The 25,984-nt window shown below is 41.9% G+C and overlaps 1 protein-coding gene across 1 annotated transcript in view; it reads right to left on the bottom strand.

Annotated features, from left to right (window-relative positions):
- The window catches only part of PPARGC1B (PPARG coactivator 1 beta), a 58,309-nt gene extending 32,629 nt beyond the window's left edge, over positions 1-25,680 (bottom strand). The window contains exons 1-3 of the mRNA XM_089519612.1: positions 25,669-25,680; positions 25,207-25,380; positions 3,363-3,575 (exon numbers count right to left, since the gene is read on the bottom strand). Of these exons, the coding sequence (XP_089375738.1) occupies positions 3,363-3,575; positions 25,207-25,380; positions 25,669-25,680 (399 nt within the window). The remainder of the gene's footprint in view (positions 1-3,362; positions 3,576-25,206; positions 25,381-25,668) is intronic.
- Positions 25,681-25,984: the final 304 nt, after the last annotated feature.

Raw genomic sequence — 25,984 nt, 5'->3', positions numbered from 1 at the left:
TTGAAGATATTCATTCTGTCCAAATGCCAAGTGTTTACTTGCGGTGCTTTTAAAGATGACCTTCATGAGGGATGCTCCTTTAATCCCATCAAGGAAGTTGTGGGTAAAGGAACAAGCTCAAAATTATCATACAGTATCTGGTATCTCAAGCCAAATGTTCCTGATTACATGGTTAGAATATTTCTGTTTTTTAAAGAAGGGATTTCACATTCTACACTTTCATACTGAAGGCAACATGGGATCAGTAACAAAATGGCAAATTTGACTCTTGTGGGAATGTGACAGCAGGGAGAAATCTTCAAAGGCAGTCTGGAAACTTGAAAAGCTCTTTAAAAATTAAGCGTATGACAGATATTGAATTGGTCAGTTCCCACGGTCAAATGTCTACTTTATCTATCACAACAAAGAGACATTCCTGGGGTTTTGTAATGTAGGTATCAAATAACCCGAGAATAAATTTATTTCCCTTCTGCAACATATACATCCTATATATACACATATGGATCTGTGATATATATATATATATATATATATATATATATATATATAGAGAGAGAGAGAGAGAGAGAGAGAGAGAGAGTAGAGAGAGAGAGAGAGATTATACACCCATACACACCATTGTGTGAAGTGAAAATGCATACTTCTCACCACTAGATGCTGCTATAACACTTTTAGAAATCATGACATTCTGTAATGATAAAGAGATTAAATGATAGGTTTGAAAGTCTGTACTTGCAGGACAGCTCTCCTTTACCAGCTCTCTGGTTACAACTGACAGGAATTGCTCCAGTATAATCAGTGTTTCTAAGATCATTTAAAAGAAGGTTGTGTTAAGAGAAGGATGAAGCTTGTTATAGAAGACTAAAGGCTCTCTGGCCTCTTCTCTGTGCACTTACTAAGCAAAACTAAAAGAGGGTCAAAGGTCTTCTCTATCAGGTGAGGCCTTCCCTATTAAAGAGAAGTAACCTCAGAGTATGGTTCACTTTCTGCCATTCACCTTTGCAGGCTGGGTAATAAGAGATGTGGAACAAATGTTCTGTAGTGCGAAAAACCCTAGTGTTTCCAAACTTTGCAACTCACCAAGTTTCACAAGCAATAGACAGAGCATTTTGCAGTCTGTATTATTCCACAAGCTCAAGGGAGAATATTGGAATATAGTTTTGAATGAAGAATTTAGCTTTGCTGAAAACTTTAATTTGCAAGCAAGGTGAAGGAAGCAGGCAAACACACATTTCAGGCTCATGTGGACAATACCTGAGAACTATGTGAACAATACCTGATAAAACCATAAGGCAATCTTATCAGGAAGAAAAATAATTTTTACGGTACGGTCCTATATCTGTCTACTTGGAAGGTGACCTCATTGAATTCCCAGGTAAGCAACTATAGAACTGCAGCTTTAGTCATCGCAGACTGGGGTTAGATTCAGTCTTTCACAGCAATTTTCTTTATGTCAGCACTGGCTCAAACACAATGAAACTGTAAAGACTGATTAAAAACACCTGTCTATTGAATTTATATAAAGAATCGAGGTTGCGGAATCCAAACTTTCTGGACTTTCAAAATTTTAAACCAATATTTATCTATTTTAGGTTGTTGGCATATTGAGTAGATCCAAGGACAAATTTTCTCTTCTCCAGACCCACCATGGGCCACAGTGCCCTTACTTCTGAAAGAAAACTTGAAGATGCTCAGACATTTTAATTTTTCTTATTTTTATTTTGTTTTATTTTATTTATTTTTGTGCAAAATAAGACTCTGCAGGGAGTGCAATGGAGGCTTGGGATCACAAAATCAGGTGGGATGGTTGTGCATGTTGCTCACTTCTGATCTGGATCACATGCACAATTATAGTAGTTTGATTCTGCTTTATCTATTATGGCTCCATCCGATGGAATCCTGGGGTTTGTAGTTTTGTGAGGCATTAAAGGAGCACTCTGGCTGGGGCTTCTAAGTGCCTCTTGTTCAAGTGCCAGTCCCAGTCTACAGGATAGAACCACAGCAATTATAGTGGAATCGTTTGGCTGTAACTGTGTCATGTGAAAGCACTTCTGATTTATTTATATACAAAACCTTTGTCTTAACAGCTTGTATCAAATTTAAAGTATCAGGGCACACATTTTAGATTTCCAGTAAGCAAACTTCTGTAATATTGCAGAATACGTTAAGCTCTGCCCATGAAGACTCAAATAAATATGGAATAACCTGGTGCTCAGGGGCACTACTGGACTCTTCATAGGTGCAAAAAGGTTTGTCTCATGCCTTCAGCTGAGCAGGTGAGTGGCATTTGGAGATTTTTTGAAAGAGATGTTGGAGATGAGATTAAAATGCTCTGGTTCAAAGCAAACAGATCTGGGATATTGCAAAGCCATTCACACACTCACTCTTTCCTGGCTTACAGAGATAACATGTGAAAAGGATCTAGGAGTCCAAGTAGACCACAAGTTGAACATGAGTCAACAGTGCGATGCGGCAGCTAACAAGGCCAATGCAATTTTAGGCTGCATCAATAGAAGTATAGTGTCTAGATCAAGGGAAGTCATAGTGCCACTATATTCTGCTCTGGTCAGGCCCCACCTGAAATATTGTGCCCAGTTCTGGGCACCACAATTCAAAAAGGACATTGAGAAACTGGAGCGTGTCCAAAGGAGGGCGACTAAAATCGGGAAGAGTCTGGAAACCATGCCCTATGAGGAACGACTTAGGGAGCTGGGGATGTTTAGCCTGGAGAAAAGAAGGTTAAGAGGTGATATGATAGCCCTGTTTAAATATTTGAAGGGAAGTCATATTGAGGAGGGAGCAAGCTTGTTTTCGGCTGCTCCAGAGACTAGGACCCGGAGCAATGGATGCAAGCTACAGGAAAAGAGATTCCACCTCAACATTAGGAGGAACTTCCTGACTGTAAGGGCTGTTCGACAGTGGAACAAACTCCCTCAGAGTGAAGTCTCCCTCCTTGGAGGTCTTCAAACCGAGGCTGGATGGCCATCTGTCGGGGATGCTTTGACTTGGATTTCCTGCATGGCAGGGGGTTGGACTAGATGGCCCTTGCGGTCTCTTCCAACTCTATGATTCTAAGATTCTATGATTCTTTCCACTCCTCCCGCCCTCCCCTCCTCCTCTGCTTCAGGCTCTTTCCCCATGTGGATGGCAATGGAACAAATCAGGTGAAAGCAATAGTGCAGCACATGTATACGTATACAATAAACATGTATATATAGATATAGATATATATGCTTTTGTACTGTAATAATTGTAAGCCTATAATGAAAAAATTCAGACCTTTGCTTCCTATCATACCCATGCAGCCGGCTTATCAGAGGTGCATCCAAATCCACCTTAAACAGTAGGAAGTAGGTTCTTACTAGAGACAGCTCATCAACCTCGGGGGCCAGAGGAGGGCCCCTTGTGACAGGGGCAGCAGGTTTGGGAGAGGGGGTGGGTGATGTGCAGCCGCTGTTGGGCATGTCCCCCTCGTCCATATTACTGAAGACTGCAAGACCCATGTCGTCTCCCTGGATGTCATCCAGTGTCTCGGTGAAAGCCGCCAGCAATGCTTCATTCTCGCTGTCTATAATCTGGGAGAAGAAGTCAGAAGAATGTGAGAGGGAAAGAGAGAGACGATGGGAAAGAGAGAGGGAGAGAGAGAGAGAGAGAGAGAGAGAGAGAGAGAGAGAGAGAGAGATGTAAGCAGTTTTTTGTAACATTTTCTGTTTTTATACACTTAATTATGTCATCCTTTGAATGGATCGATACATTTCATTCAGTCAAAGAGTAAGATGAGACTGCTTCTCAAAAAAGACCAGCACATAAGGTATCATGTTCAGGAAATGTATGTAGCATAGCATGTTGGTGCTACACAGGTATATCAGAGGCTGGAGGAGTTACTTTACTTTTAGCAGGTTTTAGCTTCCAGAAGGAGTTTTCAGCATGGCTACTGGTCATGCTGACCAGAGGTCTGTGAGAGTTATAGTCCAAAAAGTACTTCCCCAAACTTTGGCATTTGTGTGTATGTTCTCCAGATCATTCCAAAACAAAAACAAAACAACAACAACAAAAACCCTAAAAACTAAAAAGCTAAAATGAAAAAAAAAAATCAAAAGAAAACTGTTAATTGCTACAATAGTAAAACAATATGGGGCAAAGGATGGTCTGTAGGCGGCATGTGGTCTCCCGAGGTCAAAAACATTTTTGGGAGTGTTTTTAATATGGGTCACTGGAATTCTATATGGCCATTGCATACTATGTAGCACTGTAACAATGTTGCTATGCAGTGTATTCTGACGTGACCCACTCCAAGCTCAACTTACTGGCAAGCAGCCACTGGGATCAACTGGGATCCATTCCTGTTAAGAAGCAACTACCTGACATTCCCACCCCCTCTGGTGAAGACTTCAGTTGAAAAGTACCATTTCAGCCTGTCACTGTCTAAACCAAAGAATTTCTAAGGTGTTGCAGATTGGGGTGCTGCAAAACAACCTCTGCAGCACTCGCCCGGTAGGAAGGCATGTTGAGAACAGGCAGCCCAAGATACTCTTTGGGGTCTTGTCACAACTGCTTTTCTCATGGTGCTCCACAACTGGGAGAACACCACAGATGCTTTTTTCCAGCACCTTGATCTGCAGCACTTCAAAAACCCTTTGTTTGGGGGTGCTGACTGCATGAAAAGGTAGGCTTTGAGGGCCATGTATGCCATGAACAAGCATAAACTGGAATCCAGCCTATGATCTTGTGAACAGGATGCCAGTCAGGAATTGAAAACTTCCCAGCCACTTCATGTGTGTATGTGTGTGTCAAGAAATAAATATGGTACATATCAGTGAGGGGACTGTGGTGGGAAACGTTGCTCTCCAAGGTCTCCTGGGAGTAGAGTTGCTATGTCAGAGAACTAAACAGACCCTGAGATTTCAGGGCCATAATCAGGGACTTACAGATCATATTTTATGATGTCACAGGGAGTGAAGCCTGGTGATGTCATTAAACATGATGCATGAAATATCAACCACAGTTGCACAGAGTAAGCCATTCATTTTTTTTAAAAAACAAACAAACAAGACAAAACTACACACCCTGCACCTAGTTGGTGTTTTACATGTAGGTAAGTTCCCTTATACATGTAGTTGTACAGTGTGTCTGCCCCATAAGCGGGTTTGTCATCCATGGCTTTAACCTTATGCGGAAGGCAAGCCCTGGATATTACAATGGTGTGTGTGGCTATGGCACGTGCTGCCATTGAAACAAATGGGACTTGAGGTCCCACTTTTTGCCATATGTAGGGGAGTCCGGAACAGATCCCTTGCATATACAAAGGGCTCACTGTACTTTTTTGGCCATGGCATAAGATCCATATTCAGTTCACAGTTGTACAGTATAATCAAATTTTGTATGCAGATTAATCCCTGCCATCCAGATGACTATGTGCTGCAATGAAAAGCAACCATTAAAGTATTCATTTAGTTCTTCACTCACAATTGTAATTGTTGCACATGCATTGCATATTCTTTTACTGTGTTTGACTACTCATCAGTGCCCTCAATATGATTCACTGGGATTGTGGAAGCAGCAACCACATTTGCAGATACACTACTAATTGCACAATGTCTGTGTGCAGCAGAAGGGTGGTGTAGCAACAACCACCATGTAACTTTGTGAGTGTAGATTTATACTATGTATACACAGTGTAGGATCACAACTTAAATCTAACAAATAATAACAATCTATGTACACACACACTTTCCAAGGCAGCCCACCACCCTGAGATTCCTCCCCCTTGCATTGAGAACTGGAGAAGCAGATGCAAACCCTGAGATATGGGAACCCTATCTGGGAGGCCAATTCACCCTCCTAACCCCTAACAGTTGCCCACTCCTTCACAAAACCTTTATTGGTTAAACACAAAGGCAGAGTCTTTGGAAAGTTATTTTTCAGAAGAATAACTATAATGACATGCTAAAGCTACTCCTAACTGAGCAAGAGAAGGATGACTGGTTCAGACAACTACTGCTCAGTTATGCATGGTTTCAGCATGTCATGATATTCCCAGATTCTTAAAAATAACTCTCCAAGATCTGCAAGGTTCATCAGATTAGAAAGTAAAGAAAGCATGGAGGATAGGTAAAATGGTAGATGTTCAACCTATGTCTGGTTACATCCTCCCACTTACCAACTTAACACTGTTATTGGAAGCAGGCTCCATGGCTTGAACATGTCACTTTGGCCTATCACATTCTCATTTTGAATGGGTATCCATTAAAAAAAAAATTGGGATAACTGTATGTTGTGGTTGACATTTTACTGCAACATGGAAGTTGTAGTTCCTTTGCCTAATTCAGCTCTGAATGCAGTGTACATGAATGTCACTGTGCAGTCTTTGCAAACATTATTATTTCTGTGTTATGGGCCAGGGCCATCTTGCTGACCCACTTTCTCTCTGGATGACTGTATCCAGGGGGCAGAAAAAGGCATTCAGTGCATATCATAAGATTTATAGAGGATTATTTGAATCCATACATGTTTTGGATATCATAGATGTCAATAACACAGGAGCTGTATCTAATGGCCTCCATCAGACTATCAAGGTTTAGAAAATTTTGCAAAGTTCAGCCTCTAAATATGATAAGTGGGGAGAAATAGATTCTCTTATCTTCAGTAAGAAAGTCAATGTGGTGTAGCAGTTTGAGTATTGGACTATGACTTTGGAGACCAGGGTTCCAATCCCAGCTCAGCCATTTAAACTCACTGGGTGACTTTGGGTGAGTCATACTCTCTCAGCCTCAGAGGATAGTGATGGCAAATCTGCTTGGAAGAAATCTGCCAAGAAAACCCCATGATAGGTTCACCTGAGAGTCACCATGAATCAGAAACTACTTGAAGGCACACAACAACAATACCCAATAAATGTCCTCCTTCTGCCTTTGCTAATGTCTCTGTGTTACACCAGTCTCCCTGTCTTCTGGCAAGTTGGTCCTCATCTGGGCACAGTTTGAACATCATTCAAAAAGGCATGAGGAGCTTTAGCAGATTCATCCATCCATGAACGTTATTTCTACAACAAACGGATTTAATTTGCAGTTGCAGTCACCCAGGTTCACAGAGGTGAGTTTTATTTCTTCATGAATTGAAAACTGCATTCCTATATATGTATATGTCTGTTTCAGGAAAAGAGCTTATGCTGGAAGGATTATGCTGGAAGTAGAACTTAGTACTGGTGTCATAAAAAGAAACATAAATTAAAAACCCACTGTTTCAAGACAGCAGCTTCTGTCTTCACTTTAGACATTCCCTATTTTCTCTGATTCTCTTTTATAGCCCAACATTATGCATGTTTCTCTAGAGGTACATTCAACTGATTCAGAGTAAGTACACAATAAGATCACAGTCTTAAATATACGTCAACTAAGATACATGACATACTGAATAATGAGTTCCACTTTGATTAGTACAATAATCAACAAAGGTTGCAATCCTAAACACACTAAGACCTGTTAAACTCAGTGGGATTTATTTCTAATTAAGCATCATCAAGACCACAGTACACAGCTTTGATCTCTGAATAAAATTTATTCTACCGTTAATTGGTAGGTCTGAAATTGAAGGATATAAACTCGGTATAGACTGAATGGATTGTAGCTTAGTCTTTGTTCTGCTGGCTTTTCTTTTCAGTTTGTACTGAAATTTAACAAGCATTGCAAATTTTTCAGCTAAAGCACTCTTCAGCTATAAAATCTAGAAGTAACTAAATTGCTCATTTGAAATTAGTTTAAATGCTTTAAAATCCCAATTTGATTGCAAGATTTATGCATGCACTTAATGCTCTTCCACTGATGTCAGGAGGACTGAATAGTTTTTTAATCCCAGAACTTCCTCAACCTAAGTTTTAATACAATGACTAAAATCAATTTGAAATGCACAGGTGCATCATCATACAAGTAACCTCCAATATGGTTTGCTTTCTTCGTGGCAATGACACTGTAAAGATTATGGTAGACAACTGGCCTCACCCAGACTCCATACACATAAAAGAAAAAATATGTGACTCTGAGCATCAAAGAAAAAAAGAGAGGATAGAGTGTGATTACAGGAAAACTCACAAATCTTGAGAATGATGTGCACATATATGATTCTTGACATCGTATAATTACCTTGAAGAAATCTTACAAAGCTGGATGCCAGATGTTCATGCCTTAGCAGATGAACCTCTATGCACTAGCCCAAACCACACCACCTCACAGCATAGCCAATTAATCCATGCTATCTAGATGACTGTGTGCTGCAATGAGGCACAATCAGCAAAATACTGGCAAAATTCCTGGTACAGCTTTGCAGAATACCTCTGATGATTTAAGTCACTATCAAAACATACTACCACTGCAATGGCCCTAAGGTCACTGGAACCCACTATGAATTTCTAGGAAACCAAGCAGAATTGCCCAACCAATTCTGAATGTTATCTAACTGGAACGTGTATGTATTAAGGGTTGCAACTACTGTTTATACACACCAATCAACCTACTTCCTAAATAGCAGCCATGCAGGTATCCGAACAGTAATGAAGTATACTATCATTCCTGGAAATCCAATGAGAGGATAAAGAAGAATACAGTTTATATCGGATTATAGTTAAATTGGTGAGCCAATAGATTTTAACAACCAGCTGCTCTAATTTTACAAGCTGAATTAACCATGTGGCTTTTCTAGAGTTCTGACTTGTTGAAGTCCAGCCTTCTCAGCACCTTTAACCTCCCAAAAATTAGATATGGGTCAGGAGTCTAAACGCTAACTGAAATGCAGTCATGTAGAATTTAACTTTTGACAATTTATTTCAATATTAATTTGCTGAACTGGCTTTGTAGCATCTAAAGGCATGAAGCAATGTACTGTAGCTATCATAGCAATGTTTGTCCTCAGGTGTGAATAGAAACATTAACAACAACAACAACAACAAAAGAACTACATCTTGTTAATGACCATTTTTAGTATGATTCTGAAAAAATGCAAAGACCTGGAAAGCATCAGGTTATAGGAAGCAGAGGAGTGGGACTTGGGGGAAGTTAGCTATTGCTCCAAGTGTATACAGGGAGATGTCAAGCAGGGCCAGATTATCACTGGTTCAATTGCTCTAGATCCTTCATTGGTTTGTAGCCTGTTGGTGTAGTGGACTGAGTATTGGACTAAGACTCTGGAGACCAGGGTTTGATTCCCAGCTCAGCTATAGAAATTCACTGAGGCACAGTACAGACCATGGAAAAGGGGTGGTCTGCAGCCACCCCCTTTCCTTGACAGGTTGGAGGCAGGGCAGCCTCACCGGCCCCTTTCTCCTTTGCATCACTGGCACGGTGATGTAGAGGCTGTGCCAGCGAAGCACACAGATAGAAGGAGCTCCATTTCGGAGCTCCTTCCCACGATGCTGAAAGGGTGCCCCAAGAGCCCTGCAGCACCGCAGTGGCATCACGCACACACTGGTCTATGTGGAAGCAGCACGTAGAATCATAGAATCATAGAGTTGGAAGAGACCACTAGGGCCATCCAGTCCAACCCCCTGCCATGCAGGAAATCCAAATCAAAGCATCCCTGACAGATGGCCATCCAGCCTCTGTTTAAAGACCTCCAAAGAAGGAGACTCTATCACCCTCCGAGGGAGTGCATTCCACTGTCGAACAGCCCTTACTGTCAGGAAGTTCCTCCTAATGTTGAGGTGGAATCTCTTTTCCTGTAGCTTGCAGTTCCGGGTTCTGTTCTCTGGAGCAGAAGAAAACAAGCTTGTTCCCTCCTCAATATGACATCCCTTCAAATATTTAAATAGCGCTATCATATCACCTCTTAACCTTCTTTTCTCCAGGCTAAACACCCCCAGCTCCCTAAGTCGTTCCTCATAGGACATGGTTTCCAGACCCTTCACCATTTTTGTCGCCCTCCTTTGGACATGCTCCAGTTTCTCAATGTCCTTTCTGAATTGTGGCGCCCAGAACTGGACACAATATTCTAGGTGGGGCCTGACCAAAGCAGAATACAGTGGCACTATTACTTCTCTTGATCTAGACACTATACTTTTATTGATGCAGCCTAAAATTGCATTGGCCTTTTTAGCTGCCGCATCACACTGTTCACTCATGTTCAACTTGTGGTCTACTTGGACTCCTAGATCCCTTTCACACATAGTTTCATTCAGCCAGGTGTCCCCCATCCTATATTTGTGCATTTTATTTTTCCGCCCTAAGTGCAATACCTTACATTTCTCCGTGTTGAATTTCATTTTGTTAGCTGTGGCCCAGCTTTCTAGTCTATTCAGGTCATTTTGAATCTTGGTCCTGTCCTCTGGGGTATTAGCTATTCCTCCTAATTTGGTGTCATCTGCAAATTTGATAAGTATGCTCCCAATTCTGTCATCCAGGTCATTGATAAAGATGTTGAATAACACTGGGCCCAGGACAGAGCCCTGTGGGACCCCACTGGTCACTTCTCTCCAACGACGAAAAGGAGCCATTGTTGAGCACCCTTTGGGTTCGGCCGGTCAACCAATTACAGATCCATTTAACAGTTACTTTGTCTAGCCCACATTTTACAAGCTTGTTTGCAAGAATATCATGGGAAACCTTGTCAAAGGCCTTACTGAAATCAAGATATACTATATCCACAGCATTCCCTTCATCTACCAAGCTGGTAATTTTATCAAAGAAAGAGATCAGATTTGTCTGGCATGACCTGTTTCTCTGAAACCCATGTTGAGATTTTGTGATTATGGAATTGCCCTCTAGATGTTCACAGACTCTTTGTTTAATTATCTGCTCTAGAATCTTTCCTGGTATCGATGTCAGACTAACTGGACGATAATTGTTGGGATCCTCTTTTTTTCCCTTTTTGAAGATGGGGACAACGTTTGCTCTCCTCCAGTCTGCTGGGATCTCTCCTGTTCTCCAGGAGTTCTCAAAGATTATTGCCAATGGCTCCGATATTACATTTGCCAGTTCTTTTAATATCCTTGGATGGAGTTCATCTGGTCCCGGAGACTTAAATTCATTTAGATTAACAAGGTGTTCCTCTACTGTCTCTTTACTTATTCTGTGCTGAAATTCCCCTATTCTGTCCTCTGCTCCATTATCCTCAGGTTGAGCACCCTTTTCCTTTTCTGAGAAGACTGAGGCAAAGAAGGTGTTGAGTAATTCTGCCTTTTATCTGTCCCCTGTTAACATTTTGTCATTCTCTCGACGCAGTGGCCCTACCATTTCCTTCTTCTTACTTTTGCTGCGGACATATCCAAAAAAACCCTTTTTGTTGTCTTTAACCTCACTAGCAAGTCTGAGTTCATTCTGTGCTTTAGCTTTTCTGACTTTACCCCTACACGTGCCTGCTATTTCTTTGAATTCATTTTTCGTGATTTCCCCCCTTTTCCATTTCTTATACATGTTCCATTTCAAACTTAGCTCAGTTGAAAGTTCCTTAGTCATCCATCCTGGTTTCTTGAGACTTCTCCCGTTTTTCTTTCTCACTGGAACTGTTTGAAATTGTGCCTTCAGTATCTCCCTTTTGAGAAATTCCCATCCGTCCTGAACTCCTTTATCTTTTAGTACCTCTGACCATGGAATCGCCCTCAATACTTCTCTAAGTTTACTGAAATCCGCTCTCCTAAAGTCTAGGATGCGTGTCTGACTCTGCCTGGCTTCTCCTTTCCACTGTATAACAAACTCCAGGAGAACATGGTCACTTCCACCTAATGATCCCACCACTTGCACCCCATTAACCAAGTCATCCTTGTTGGTTAGGATCAGATCTAAAATAGCTGACCCCCTTGTTGCCTCTTCCACCTTTTGGACCATGAAATTGTCTTCCAGGCAAGTGAGGAATTTGCTAGACCTTGAGGATTTTGCTGAGTTTGACTTCCAGCAAATATCAGGATAGTTGAAGTCGCCCATTACTACTACATCTCTCCTTTCTGAGTCTGTGGTCATCTGTTCTAGAAAGGCATCATCCAATTCGTCAGTCTGACTTGGGGGTCTGTAGTAGACTCCCACAATAATATCCTTGTTGTTTCCCTCCCCTTTAATTTTTATCCACATGCTCTCCACCTGGCTGCCAGTATTGATGTCCTGGATCTCTTCACTGGTGTAAATATCTCTGACATATAGTGCTATTCTTCCTCCTTTCCTGTTTGGCCTATTTCTCTTGAAAAGGTTATACCCCTCTATTTTCACATTCCAATTATAAGACTCATCCAACCATGTTTCGGTGATGCCTATTATATCATATTTGCTTTGTTGTACTAGGAGTTGGAGTTCATCCTGCTTATTTCCCATGCTCTGTGCATTAGTGTAGAGACATCGCAGACCATGGTTCCCTTTTACTTGCTGCCTGTGCAAGTTTTTTTGCCTCCCATTGTTGGGTCCTTGCACTGTTTGCCTTGTTTCCTCTATGTCAGTTTGACTATTTTCGCCATCCCTTTCGCCTTCCTTAATATTGTCTCCCTTCCCCACGGAACTCAGTTTAAAGCTCTCCTGATCAAGTTCTTGAGACTGTTGGCAAAAACATTTCTTCCAACTGGCGTGAGATGCAACCCATCTGTTGCAAGAAGTCCCTCCTCATGGAACCGCAGCCCATGATCGAAGAATCCAAATCCTTCTCGGCGGCACCATCTGCGGAGCCAGTTGTTCACATCTGCTATTTTCCTCTCCCTTCTTGGACCATGCCCTTCAACTGGCAGAAGAGACGAGATGACAACCTGTACATCCATTCCTTTCAGCTTCCTACCAAGCGCCTCGTAATCCCTTTTGATGTTCTGCAGGCTGTGTCTTGTAGTATCGTTGGTTCCCACGTGGACCAAAAGGAAGGAGTATTGGTCAGTAGGCTTGACCAGTCTTGTCAGCCTCTCTGTCACATCACGGATCTTTGCACCTGGAAGACAACACACCTCTCGAGACATCTTGTCAGGCCTACAAATCACTGCTTCTGTACCCCTCAGCAAGGAGTCCCCCACTATGACCACACGCCTCCTCCGAGGCTTAGCAGTGACTGTTCCCTCAGGTGGGACTCTCAGGCTCCCCTGCTCTGTCCCTGAAGTCTGTCCATGCTGCTCTTCTTCATCCTCCTTGATAAGGGAAAAAGCTTCAAATCGATTCTCTAGCTGCAAGCTCCCTGAAGAATCCCTTCTTGGCCTACTTCTCTTTGTGACATTCCTCCAGCTGTCTTCCTCCTGTGTATGTGAAGTGACCTCCTCCACCTTAGCATCTTCCTCTGCGTGGTACTCATCCAAGATCGTTAGTTCTGTTGTGTCCAGGAAATCCTCTTGTTCCCTAATATGCTGAACTGTAGCTACTCTGGACTCCAGCTGCTGCACTTTCTCCTCCAAGAGCGCTACCAACTTGCACTTGGTGCATGTGAAGTTCTCCATTTCTGTAGGCAAGAAGACAAACATTCCACAAGAGTTGCAGGTGACTGCAGCAGATCCCTTGCCGTCCATACTGCAAGGTCTTTAGTAATGACTATAACAGGACTGTGGGCTTCCTCTTTAAAAAATGTGTGACACCATCGTTGCGTGTGCTGTATGGACGGTGTGCTTCCAAAATGGTGCTGTCCATACGAACTAGGGATAGGGAGCGTGAGGATGCTGCAGACTTCTCAGTCCTATTTTTGGCCCAATGATGGCGCTTCTGCACCGTCTGTATCGGGCCTGAGTGACTTTGAGTGAGTCACACACTATCAGCCCAAGAAAAGCTTGTAACAGGTCCATCTTAGGGTCACCATAGGTCAGAAACAACTTGAAGGCATACAACAACAACAGACTGAAGGAAGAGAGTAACTGGGTTTCCCTTTTTCCCTAGTCACCTCCTGAACCTTCCAATGACTCCATTGCTGGCTAGAGGACCATGAGCATGCCTGAAGGTTAGATCTACTGAAAACATTCCTCTCCTAGCTAGGTGATTACTGAGCATTACTGAATAATTACCGACTGAGCAATGTTCAAAACATTTCTCCAGACCAGAAGCCAAGGAACAAGGCAAAATAAGGGGCAACAAATACAAAACATTAGGAAGCTCTCTTCTACAAAAACATTTAGTGGGGTTTCTTGATATGGAACCCAGATGTTATGCAACATAAGATTCTGGGGCCAACGTAAGATTCTTGTGGCCAACCGAGTTGTCAAACAGGCCAGTACTTCAGCCTAGATGTTTCCCTTGAAGAACATTCCTAACTACATGGTACTTTACAGTTAGATGGATTGATTTAAATCAAGATGAAATCCCAGTTTAGAGAACCAATGTAAATAAAGTGAAACACAGCTTCCCTTATACCTTGTATTTTCTGAGAAATGGTGCAAATCTGATCATTAAAATCTTAATTTACAACCCAGTAGAACAGTTTACAACAGTTTACAACAGCTAAAAGGCTATAGTTTGTCTGTTTTTAAAAGGTAAGTTTATTTTTATTAGTTTGGAAAATAATGGTACATAACATGGTTACTACTTGCATTAAGCTTACATAACATGGTTACTACCTACATTAAGCTATGATGCTGCATCAGCATATCAGGAATGACAGGAAGTAAATCAACTGCTAACCTAACAACACTTAGGCCTAAATACAGTTGTTGGTCTCCACTCAGGCAGACCCACTAAATGGACAGGAACTCAGTAAGTCAATGTCTGTACAACTTCCACTGACTGAGGAAGCCTAGTTGGGACTAACAAGTGGATTTAGCAATAGTCTGTTAAATTAAATCTTAAATGCTACATAAATGCAACATTACTGGTTGATAGTTGTCCTTAAAACAGTTGTGTTGTTGTTGTTGTTGTTGTTGTGATCCTTCAACTCATTTCTGACTTATGGTGACCCTAAGACAAATTTACCATGGGTTTTTCTTGGCAAGATTTGTTCAAACAAGGTTTGCCATTGCCTTCCCCTGAGGCTTAGAGCATGTGAGTTGCCCAAGATGACTCAATGAGTTTCACGGTCGAGTGGAGAATCGAACCCTGTTCTCCAGAGTTGTAGTCCAACACTCAAACCACTGCCATATTGGCGTATGTTATGTATGTTACATTACGTATGACACACATACAAACACTTGTATGGCATCCAGGTGCTATAAATGGCAGCTCATAAAAGAGCAGACATATAAGGCACTATGAAACTATAATGGATGCAGATGGTGGTAGCTCTTGAACTATGTGGGGTCCTAGTGAGTCCACCATTAGGTGGGGGCCATGAATCCACTCTGGATGTTGTTGTTTCTCCTTCTCCAGCTGCTCTGAGTTGAATGGCAGCCCTGCTGGTACTGGACCCGAGCAAAGCTCCCATTCAGCAGCAGTAAATTCCAGACTAGCGGTAGATCCACCAACTACTTCTGAAACTGGGCACACAAAAAATAGTGCTTAGATTGGTTGACCAGCATACTATTCCACTTGCTTTTTTAAAAATGTTTTTAAAACCTGGAATTTTTATTTTTTAAAAGAAGGGTAAGTAGCAAGGATTATTGTCCCTCATCCCCATGCTAGAAACCTGACCCAGATTTAGATTGCCAGTGCTTGCTTTTGAATAAAGAAGTCAAAAAGCAGTGTGTGAGAGAGAGAGTTGCCAGCTGTGTCTTTAAAGTAATAGTAATCTAAACTTTAGTTAGCCATGCAGAAAGTAAAAAAATAGTGCACTGGTGGCACAGGAGATGAGGTCCCAAATCCTGCTTGATGGGACACATCTTTCCCCAACACACACAATACCCTGGCATCTTACAGAAAGTTTTCTTGTGTAGTCATGGTAGAATCCTTCACACAACTACTTTGCCTCAGATTGCATATACAAAATGGCTTGCTTTCTAGTCTTCTCCCTGATGTGCTGATGTTTTTCTGTGAATGCCATGTTGATGCAGGATTGCTTCCAAGCAAGTAATCTTTCACATATGAGTTCTGATGTGATATGGTCACAAGAAGATTTGTGTCACATACTCACCCAAACCTGTGCATTGGCTCTCAGAGACTTAACAGTATGCTTGCCTTTAAAGAAACCAAGAGCCCCCACTGGCTCGGAGCACTTATTTGGAATTGTCAAGAGTTGTCATTTACCCCAAGTATTTGATTCAGCTCTGTTAAAAGTTATCATGGCAGCATCCAGGAAGAAGACACCAAGGAGGCTGAATTCTCTGAGCAAATTTTATTTTCCTTCCGATACTGGCAAGAGATCTCTGCACGCAGGACATCAGCAGGATATGTTTCATCACACTCTGCTCATTCCTGAAAGACCTGTCTTTTGCATTTCTGCTCTGTTTATCTTGTCCTTGGGAAGTTCAGTGGAAACTATGCATCCCACCATGACAGCCTGTCAGTCATCCTGGACCTTTTCTCGAGAACAACATAAAGCTGGATGGCAAAGGTATCACTGTGGGGAAGGGACCTTTGGAAAGTAAGGATCAGATGATTCCACTACAAAATGCAGCCTGGCAAGTACCAACAACCTGAAATCCAAGATTATCCTTACACTTAAAAAAAGAAGAAAAGACCTGAAAACATTTCTTCACTATACAGCAAATGTATTGCTCCTGTTGAAATATTAAAAATGGAAAAGGAGGGTCAGCAACTGGGAAGAAGTGTCTTTTGCTAGTTTGTTTATCCTCCATTAGCCCAACTGCAAGCTCTTATCCCATGCTCTTCTTAGTTCATGTTTCCCTTCTCAATTACTCCTGGGAGACACTTCAAAGAGCTTCAGCAGACAGTCCACCGCCCCTGTTAAAAAGTGTCACAAGAATCAGAATATAAAGGGCCAGGCTCTTCTTTTCTTACAGGAACTAAGCAGCAATCATATTAGCTTTTATAACACAGATCTACAGTTCTTGTCCAATATTCTGACAAACCAGGATGTTACTGAGTCAGTCAGCAGCAGGATCTGTGTAGGACAAAGGGGTGGAGTGGGGGAAATGGGGAACCACAGGTCCTCATTTATGGAAGACTGCTATTTGAAGGGCTTCCAGAAGAGAGTCTTTTTTAAAAAGGTATCCTCTGTTGAAAGGACCATGCAGGACAAATGTTGCCCTTCCACAGTTAGCACTTGGATAGCAGGCCTACTGATCACTGTAGTAAGAATTCTTCCTATTTTGGTGTGGTGGGTTGCCATTCAACTTAAATTATAAAAACCATTTCTAACTTTGCATCTATATACATCAATCAGCACATGCAATTCTATTCATTTAGTTTTAGTTTTTAATTACTTAATTTATATCCTTCTTTCCCCTGGAAAGGACTCAAATAACTTCCAAAATTTTTAAAACAAAGTCCAGCTAACATAGATTTGTTATTGTGTGCCTTCAAGGTGTTTCTGACTTATGGTAACCCTAAGGCACACCTATCAGGAAGTTTTCTGAGGCTGAGGGTGTGTGACTTGTCCAAGGTTACCCAGTGGATTTCTATGGCTGAATAGGTATTTACAGAACTTTAGAAACTCTGTATTTACAGAAGTTTAAAAAAAATGAAATAAAGAATTCTAATTAAAAGCACACAGGTAAAATAGTTTAAAATACATTTAAGATATAATTAAAATGTAAAACTGCTTCATACCACATTCAAATTTAAATACCAAATGTCGGCCTAAATAAACAAGTCTTTGGCAGAAAGAAAGCAGAGAAGAACCCAACCAACCTCTCGTGGAAGGATGCTCCACAGCCTGGAAGAAGCCACTAAGACAGGGGTAGGCAACCTTTTTGAGCCGGGGGGCCGGGTTGCTGTCTCTCAGACAACTGGGGGGCCGAAGCCAAAAAATAAATAATTAAATAATTTTTAAAAAAATTTAAATAAATAAATAAACCGGGACAAATGTAGGACAACATTTTCAAATGGTGGACACTTTTTTTAAAAAAAGTGGAGGACACGCAAAAAAAACTTGCTGATTTTTTAAAAAATGTTAATATAAATGCATGTTTCTGAGGCATCTATAGACAATTGCCCCCCTTGCCCCTGCGCGCGAGAGGCCAAAGGCCCCGGCGGCAATCGGCAGCAGGACCTTGCTGGGGCCGGTCCCAAGGCCTCGCCGGGCCGCATCCGGCCCGCGGGCCGCAGGTTGCCTACCCCTGCACTAAGAGGTTCTCACCAAATATGCCTGTGATAGTGATGGGACTATGAAGAAGCCCTCCTCTGAAGATCTTAATATACAGACTCTCATAGGGAGATACAATCTTTAAGATACTTTGGACCCAAAACTGTCCAGGTCTTTAAAGGTCATAATCAGCACTTTGAAATCTGTCCATAGAAAGACTAGTAGCCAGTGAATTTTATGCAAACTGGTGTCTGCTATTTTGGTGATATGTATATTAATGACCATAAATACCCTAAAGTCACCAGATCTCATCTGATGTTGGAAGCTAAACAAGATGAGCTCTGGTTAGCATTTGGCTAGCAGACCACCAATGAATACCAGATGTTGTATGCTACATTTCAGAAGAAGGAACTGGCAAAATGTCCTCTGAGTATTTCTTGCCTAAGAAAACTCTATGAAATTTATGGGGTTACCCTAAATTGACGGATGACTTGAATGCACATGCACACATACATGCACACATACACACTATATTTGCATTAAAATTGTGTAAAATATTTTTCACAACATACAATGTTTTTGTACAAATAAAATTTTCACATAACTCTCTAATACAGAAAAATATAATTAAAAATGCACAAAAATTCAATTAATCTTAAGCAGCAGAGAGAAATGTATGGAATTTTCTGTTCTTATGTGCAAGGACCAAAAAAAGAAAAAAGAAGAAGAAGAAGTTTAACATTCCTAGTTTGTCTGCAAATTCACACGTGTACACATAGTCCCCTTTCATGTAACAGATCAAGGCCATTTTCTCTTCACCAATTCACACCAGATTTTAGGAACAACTTTATCATGTTTGTCTGGGGTGTGTGTGTGTGTGTGTGTGTGTGCGTGTGCGTGAGTGTGCTCATTCTTTCCCATTCAGTTTTCAGCCACTTCAGCCAATATAAAAAATGATTTGTTGTTCTCTCACTTTGTCTTATCTTCTGTTACTGCTCAGTTTGAGGTTACTAGGTGCGTGACACTGCAGGTGGTTTCCACAACCTCACCCTAACTACACCCAGAAATAGACAAAAGGGATCCAACTGTCTCATATCTTGAAATTATATTGTGTAGAGATATTTCTGGGAATTATAAAGTTTTGGAATTAAAAGGGTTCCCCCCCTAGAAAAACTGAATTTTCTGATATTTTAAAAATGTCATATTAGCATCTTTTACAGCATGAAAATTCCTTTGTTGTTTTAGTAATATAAAACATATTGTATACATACTATGGTATATTACACAACTTTGATTGCATAAAATTATAATGTTTAGTATATTAAAAATACAGTTCAATCAGAGAGCACTTACAAACTGAATTCCATTTTTTAAAATAGTGCTTTGTGACAGAAACCTGAAAAGTCTGGAGCAGAATATCATGCATAGACTGTAAGTTCTTCACTGTCACTTGTAAAAAAAATAGATGCATCTTTGGAAAGAAGGAGAGACCATCTCATTGCTAAGCCTCCAAAATGTTACTTTCTTTTTACTCATAAGAGCTGAGGAGCAAAAAGCAGCCTCACCAACATTTTGCTGGCTGGAAGTGAAGCAGGCTGGCAGAGAAAAAAGAGAGCCCTCTGTTGTTATCTTCACCAGTCTGCTTAGCTTCTGCACACTGGCCACAGAGGAAGGGACTTCTCTCTTTGCCAGCCTGTTCAGCACACTTGCTTGATGTACTCCTGCCTGCATGGAATTGGCTAGTGGTTAACACAAAGCTGGATCTGTGGCAGAGTTTTTGGCTGTGATCCTAAGCCTGAATACAGGGAAATTAAAGCTCTGTTTAGCGTGGCAGGAGTTTTTGTTAATTCTGGCCAACAGACAGATGAACTAGACTGAGAAGGCAGCAGCAGGTATATCATAGGCACATGACTAGAGACATGAAGGATGACTCAAGTTAACAAGGGGAGAACTGCAGCTAACAACAATTCATGACATGTCCAGATAATGAGAACATTGAGCATATCATGAGTACAATGCACCCTGATGGGAGACAAGGCATGTAATTCCCTGTGTGTGCAATGTGCATGTATCAAGGCAAGAGTAATACTGAAAAGAGGACAAAGATGTGGGCATGCAAAAGGACTCCCAGCACTTCCTCTGTCAGTAAGGTGTGTGGTTTAAAAATCTTCCCTGCTGGCTCATCACTCTATACACCACCGTCGGCTCTCGATGATTTGTATAATGGGACTGCATATATTTAGAGAGGACAAGCAACACACTGAGAGGGAGTTTCAGCTATAAATATCTATGTGCACAGAGTGGTAAAGGTGATGCTGAAGTGGAGAGTCAGATAAAAGAAGCTTTCTGCATAATGAGAAATTAACATTCTTAGGCCACGTCACTTTGTGCTACTCCCCATGAGCTTCCTTGCCCCCCTTCCATACTCCACACCATTCCGTTTTATTGCCTCCCATCCACCAGAGAACAATCCATCAGGTTTGGGGTTGGAAAACATGCTGGATGCTCAAGGCATTATCCTGCAATTTCCTTTTAATAATAGATCACAGGAGGACTGGCCTGGTGGCCTTCTTCTCCTACTCTTCTACCTCCTCATTAGCTTTACTACACTTGCTCCATTTAGAAACCAAGTGCAAATTAATGGAGCACTAATCATCTGCCGAAGAGATATTAATAGCCTGGACCCCCTCCCTACCACAGCCACCTTTCCTCAGCTTCCCCATGCTGTTCCAGAAAGTGGAAAGAAATGAGCCTGCATGATGAGGAATTAATGGGTTTTGTGCTAAGACTGTACAGAATGTCCCACGTCCGTGCATCTGTTGCAAGGGGCTTAGAACCAAGACAGGAATTGGCTGGAGGTACTGAGAAAGAGAATTATGGCTTTTGCCTTTCACATCCTCCACCTCTCAGTGTGTGTGTGAGAGAGGGGGGGGGGGGGGAGAGAGAATTTGACAAGAAGAATACCAGAAATAGTTGTCCTTATTTAAAATGATGAGGAATTTAAAGCAGCCTCATCAAACTAACAAGTACACAAGCAGAATAAAGTAGTCATGTTTAAAATGTTGGGACAAATGCAATTATTTTAACTTTTGGCATCTAAAGCCATACAACACTGGTATCAGTTTGTATGTTGTATACAGAAGGGGCATTTGAAAGGGTTGTACCTTCCTCTGGGGATTTCATGATGCACTTTGCTTACAGGTGGCACATAGAGAAGGGTCTCCCCTGATGGTCTTAATGTGCTGGCAGAATGGTAAGGAGGGAGGTGCACCTTAATTCATTTATGAAATTACCAGCATCTCAAATTTGGTCCAGGAAATAATAGGATACCAATGTAATTCTTCCAGAATTGGTTTGACATGGTTCTACCTACTGAAGCCAGAATCCCAGCTGCCAAATGCTGCACTAACAGAAGCTTCCAAACAATCTTCATGTACAATCCTCCTTATAATGCATTACAATAATCTGATCTTAAGTTTATCAGGCATTGGTCTCTGTACCTGGGAAATCCATGTAGAAGAAAGACAGTAGCTAATGAACCAGGTGAAGCTTGAAGAAAGCTCTCAAAGCAACCAGGATCTCATTTTGGATCTGGGATCAGCCCCAGGTTACACATTTGTTCTTTTTTGGGAAGAGGGGAATGCAACCCTATCCAGAACTGGTTGTACACCAGTGACATGTAGTATCTCCATCTATATAAGATCCACATTCTATCAGCCCTCATCCAATGCATTATCATCCAGAGAGAGGTTTAGCAACTCTACAGGCTTAACTAATCAAGACTACATTGGAAAACTGAGCTGGCACTGTAACGGACCCCCACTTAAAGATGGCAGGCGCTTGGGCTTTACTTATCCCACAGCTGCCACCAATTATGTAACGGTTACCCTTCTTTCCTTATTGCTGCCACCAATTTCGTAATGACTACCCTCTTTTTAAGGGCTGGCGGTAGGGTCTTTTCTTTATATAGTAGTGTGGAGCTGAGATGTATGACTGACAAGCTTTTAGGTAAACCAAAATATAAACTTTATTAAACAAAAAGGTTGAACATCTCTTTCTTGAACTGAATGATATTATGTAACTTCTAGTTCAGGCACAGGTTACTTAGTTATATTCATTCTTCTTTTCCCCAGTTTCCCTTTCACTGTATTGGGACTTTCGCATCCCTTTTAGACAATTCCTTTTCCTATTTCCGCCCCCAAGGCTAACAATATCTCTTATGATCTAATATAACCACAACCCCCTGTTAGAATTTGGCTATTCTGAGCCTCTCTTCCCTAGACTCATCAACCTAATCCAGTCCCTCTCTGGACCTAGCAGTTCTCCTAACTAACACTATCCCGCAGGATATTCTATTCCAGGCACTCTCTTTTCTAGAGCCCTGGCAGTATAATGGTAGGGAGCCTTTTCCCATTCAGACTCTACCCCTAACCATCTTTCTCTAACCCCTGAAAACCCTTCTTCTCTGGGTTCCAGGTCCTATGGGTTCCAGGTCCTAACTCTTCAACATTCCAACCCCCAACTGAACCTTCTCCTGCCTGAGTCCCAACTGACTCCCCTACTGACCATTCGGAATTTTCAAACGTTCCAGCCCACCGGCGATTGGCTGGCTCTCAGCTGCCTTCTGATTGGACAGCTGGGAGTGCTTCTCCGTTACAGGCACCTCACTCCAAAAGCTCAAATGACCTCCAGGAACTCACACAGATATGAAAGAGCACCGAGGAAAAGACAGAACCTCACATGACCTCGCAGCTCAAGTAACCAGTGGAATTTCCCTCAAAGCTACTTTCTGCAATTGTCTAAAACCATGAGCACAAACATCATGTCACTATAACCTCAGCATCGAGCCTGACTAACAAGAAAGCATGGCTGGTGGCATGTAAAGCCACTGAGAGATCAAGGAGAATCAACACCTCTATATTTCTCTTGTTAAAGGCCACTCATCAGAGTGACCAAGGTTGTTTCCATATTAAACTTATTCCAAATCTAGATTGAAATGGGTGTAGATAATACTGTTTCATAGACCACCACCTGGAGTTGGATCACCACCCTTTGATCACTTTGCCCTATAAGTGCCACAAACGGATTCTTAAGGAGTGATCTCACAACCACCTCAGCCAACGTGGCTGGGATCAGTTCTAGGACACTGCTACTCAAAGTGGTGGTTGGTTGACCAGTAGTGGTCTGCAAGCCATCAGCTACTGCTCTGTTGCAGATTTCCAGGAAAGAAAGAAACAGCTGTAGCCAATGGGCTCAATATATTGTACATTAGGAAGAAAAAACCTGCCAGTCCTCCATCTCAGATATCATGAGAAGCATTGCTTTAAGAGGCATATGTCACCTTCTGGACCTATCTAGTCAATCTTTTTTGTCTAGATGTAAGTAAGCAAGATGGGTGACTTGGGTGTGTGTTTCCACACAGGAAAATAGCCTGATTTAAGATTCCTCCCCATGCCATGGTCCTGATCCAAGGTGCTGGCAGCCACTTTTTCTTATTTAAATTGAAAGATATGTAAATATAATAATCCATTTAATGCATTCTCCAATTTGGTATTCAGTATAAGTAAGTCTCATGTGTTCATATCAACATTTGACACCAACCAAATATAGGACGTAAGGAAACTGGAAACTGGAAAAAATGTTCCTAAAGATATAGGGCGATGTGTTTTTACTTTAAATTAGGGCTTGGCAATTCTAGCTAGTTCATGGGCCATGCCCTATGAGGAACAACGCAGGGAGCTGGGGATGTTTAGCCTGGAGAAGAGAAGGTTAAGAGGTGATATGATAGCCCTGTTTAAATATTTGAAGGGATGTCATATTGAGGAGGGAGCAAGCTTGTTTTCTGCTGCTCCAGAGAACAAGACTTGGAATAATGGATGCAAGCTACAGGAAAAGAGATTCCACCTAAACATTAGGAGGAATTTCCTGACAGTAAGAGCTGTTCAATAGTGGAACACACTCCCTCGGAGAGTGGTGGAATCTCCTTCCTTGGAGGTTTTTATGGCTTCCAAAAGATGGCTGGATGGCCATCTGACAGGGGTGCTTTGATTGACAGTTCCTGCATGGCAGGGGGTTGATGGTCTCTTCTAAATCTATGATTCTACGATGGGCCCTTTCCCAGCCCATGGACTCACCATTGGCTACACCAAACCTTTTCAATGAAACAGGAAGTGACCAGAATGTCACTTTTGGTTCTTCCAAAAAGATGTATGTGTGTTTATTTTGTTAAACCAAAGTTTGGAGGCACAATTTGTGCCAAGAGTTTTGTTCACTGGAGGCCCAGTTCAAGTGTGGGTTTTTTAGTAGCAAAATGTCAAGAAGTTTGGGGGCTTTCGAAAAATGGCCATGGGTACTGCCTGCAAGCTGCACGACTCCATTCCTTTCTTTAGATTATGAGTAAGAACCCATTTCTTTACTTTGCTTATCTATGGAATAGCAATGTTTTGCAGATTGTGCAGATGCTAGAATTTTCCCTCCACATAAATGTAAAGAAAACAAGTTTAAAATGTTGTCCCAGAACTCTTGAAAGCAGGAAACTATATTCCTAGCTCCTCCTACCTCTGAATCATTGCTACAAAATCTATTAGTGTTTTAGGTTCAAATATTAATTCTGCTATAGGTAGCTACCACTGTCATTCTTCTGAAAAGGAATAAAGTCACATCCATACTGCCCACAATATATTTTCCCATTCTGAAACTATGGCCCGTTACAAACGGGCATAAAGTATGGACTGGGTCCGTATTAGGATTGGAAAGGGGCATCACTTCCGGACGCCCCTAACCCTAATACGGACCGAGTCCGTACAAAATGGCGGCGCCCATTCCACACAGGGGCCGCCATCTTTAAGTAGAGGACGCGCTGTGTCCACATGTTGCGCAGTGCATATGACGCTGCGAGTGCACCATTGGCACCTCGTGGCGTCATATCCGCACCGCAAAGAGAAGTGCCATTTTTGCGCTTCTTATTTGCAGCGCGGAGGAGCCTCGTGGTTTGGACGCTGGGGCTCCTCCATGCTGAAAATGAAGGCAGCGGCAGACCGCCCCTTCTGTAACGCGCCAAAGTTTCTTCCCTCCAGTGGGTTACTGTAAAAACTACAGTGTGCCACAAACAGTGGTATTATAGCTGAGGGGGAGATATCTGTGCAGGAAATGTATGCTTGACAGCCAACTCTGTAGAGTAACAGGAAACCCCATGATGTCAAATACCTGCAAAAGTTCCGAGTCGTCTGTGCTGTACTGGCTGGACTCTGTTTCGGAGCGCTCACAATCCCACTGCAACTCACTGAAGCAATTGGCTGAGTCAAAGTCACTGGCATCCAACTGGGACAAATCAATCTCTGGGAAATCAGAGTAAAGGTGCTCCTCACCAGACACTTCATGCTGTGGAGAGAAAAAATGGGCTTGTGAGCATGGCCATTTTTGGAGCTGCAAATCCTTGGGTACTTGTGACTGAATAACACAGATAACTTCACTGGCTATAGCCCAGACATGGCTGTCTTTGGGTGCCAAATGTTACCCAACACATTTAACATACGAGATGGAAGCCCAGACATTGACCTTCCTACAGCAAAGTAGATTCTATATTATTCCAAGTTCTATTCCTGCATGTAGAAGCTTCAAGCTCCCAAAATGCAGTATTTCCACAGCTGTTTGTTTAAGAATTTTCACCCTGCTCTTCATTGTCTCCTGGGCAGTTTTACAACATGTAAAAACAAAACGCAATCAATACAAACCAAAGAACAAAAGCAAAACTAAAATAAAAAACAACACACCAACAGATATCATTCCACCTGATTCTCAGCTGCCAGGAAAATACAATTGACAACAATGCAGAGAAAGTTATAGTCTAAATGCAGGAATGTATATCATGAGGCCTTCCAGATGCTGTTGGACTGCACCTCCCAGCAGCCTCAGCCAGTATAGCCATTAAAAAAATGCTGGGAGCTGTTATCTAAGAACACATGATTCCCACCCTTGGCTTAAA

The sequence above is a fragment of the Sceloporus occidentalis genome, unplaced genomic scaffold (genome assembly GCF_023333645.1).
Source record: "Sceloporus occidentalis isolate IW3139 unplaced genomic scaffold, rSceOcc1.0.p SCAF_1, whole genome shotgun sequence".
Taxonomy (NCBI): Eukaryota; Metazoa; Chordata; class Lepidosauria; order Squamata; family Phrynosomatidae; genus Sceloporus; species Sceloporus occidentalis.
This window is presented reverse-complemented; position numbering and strand designations above follow the sequence as displayed.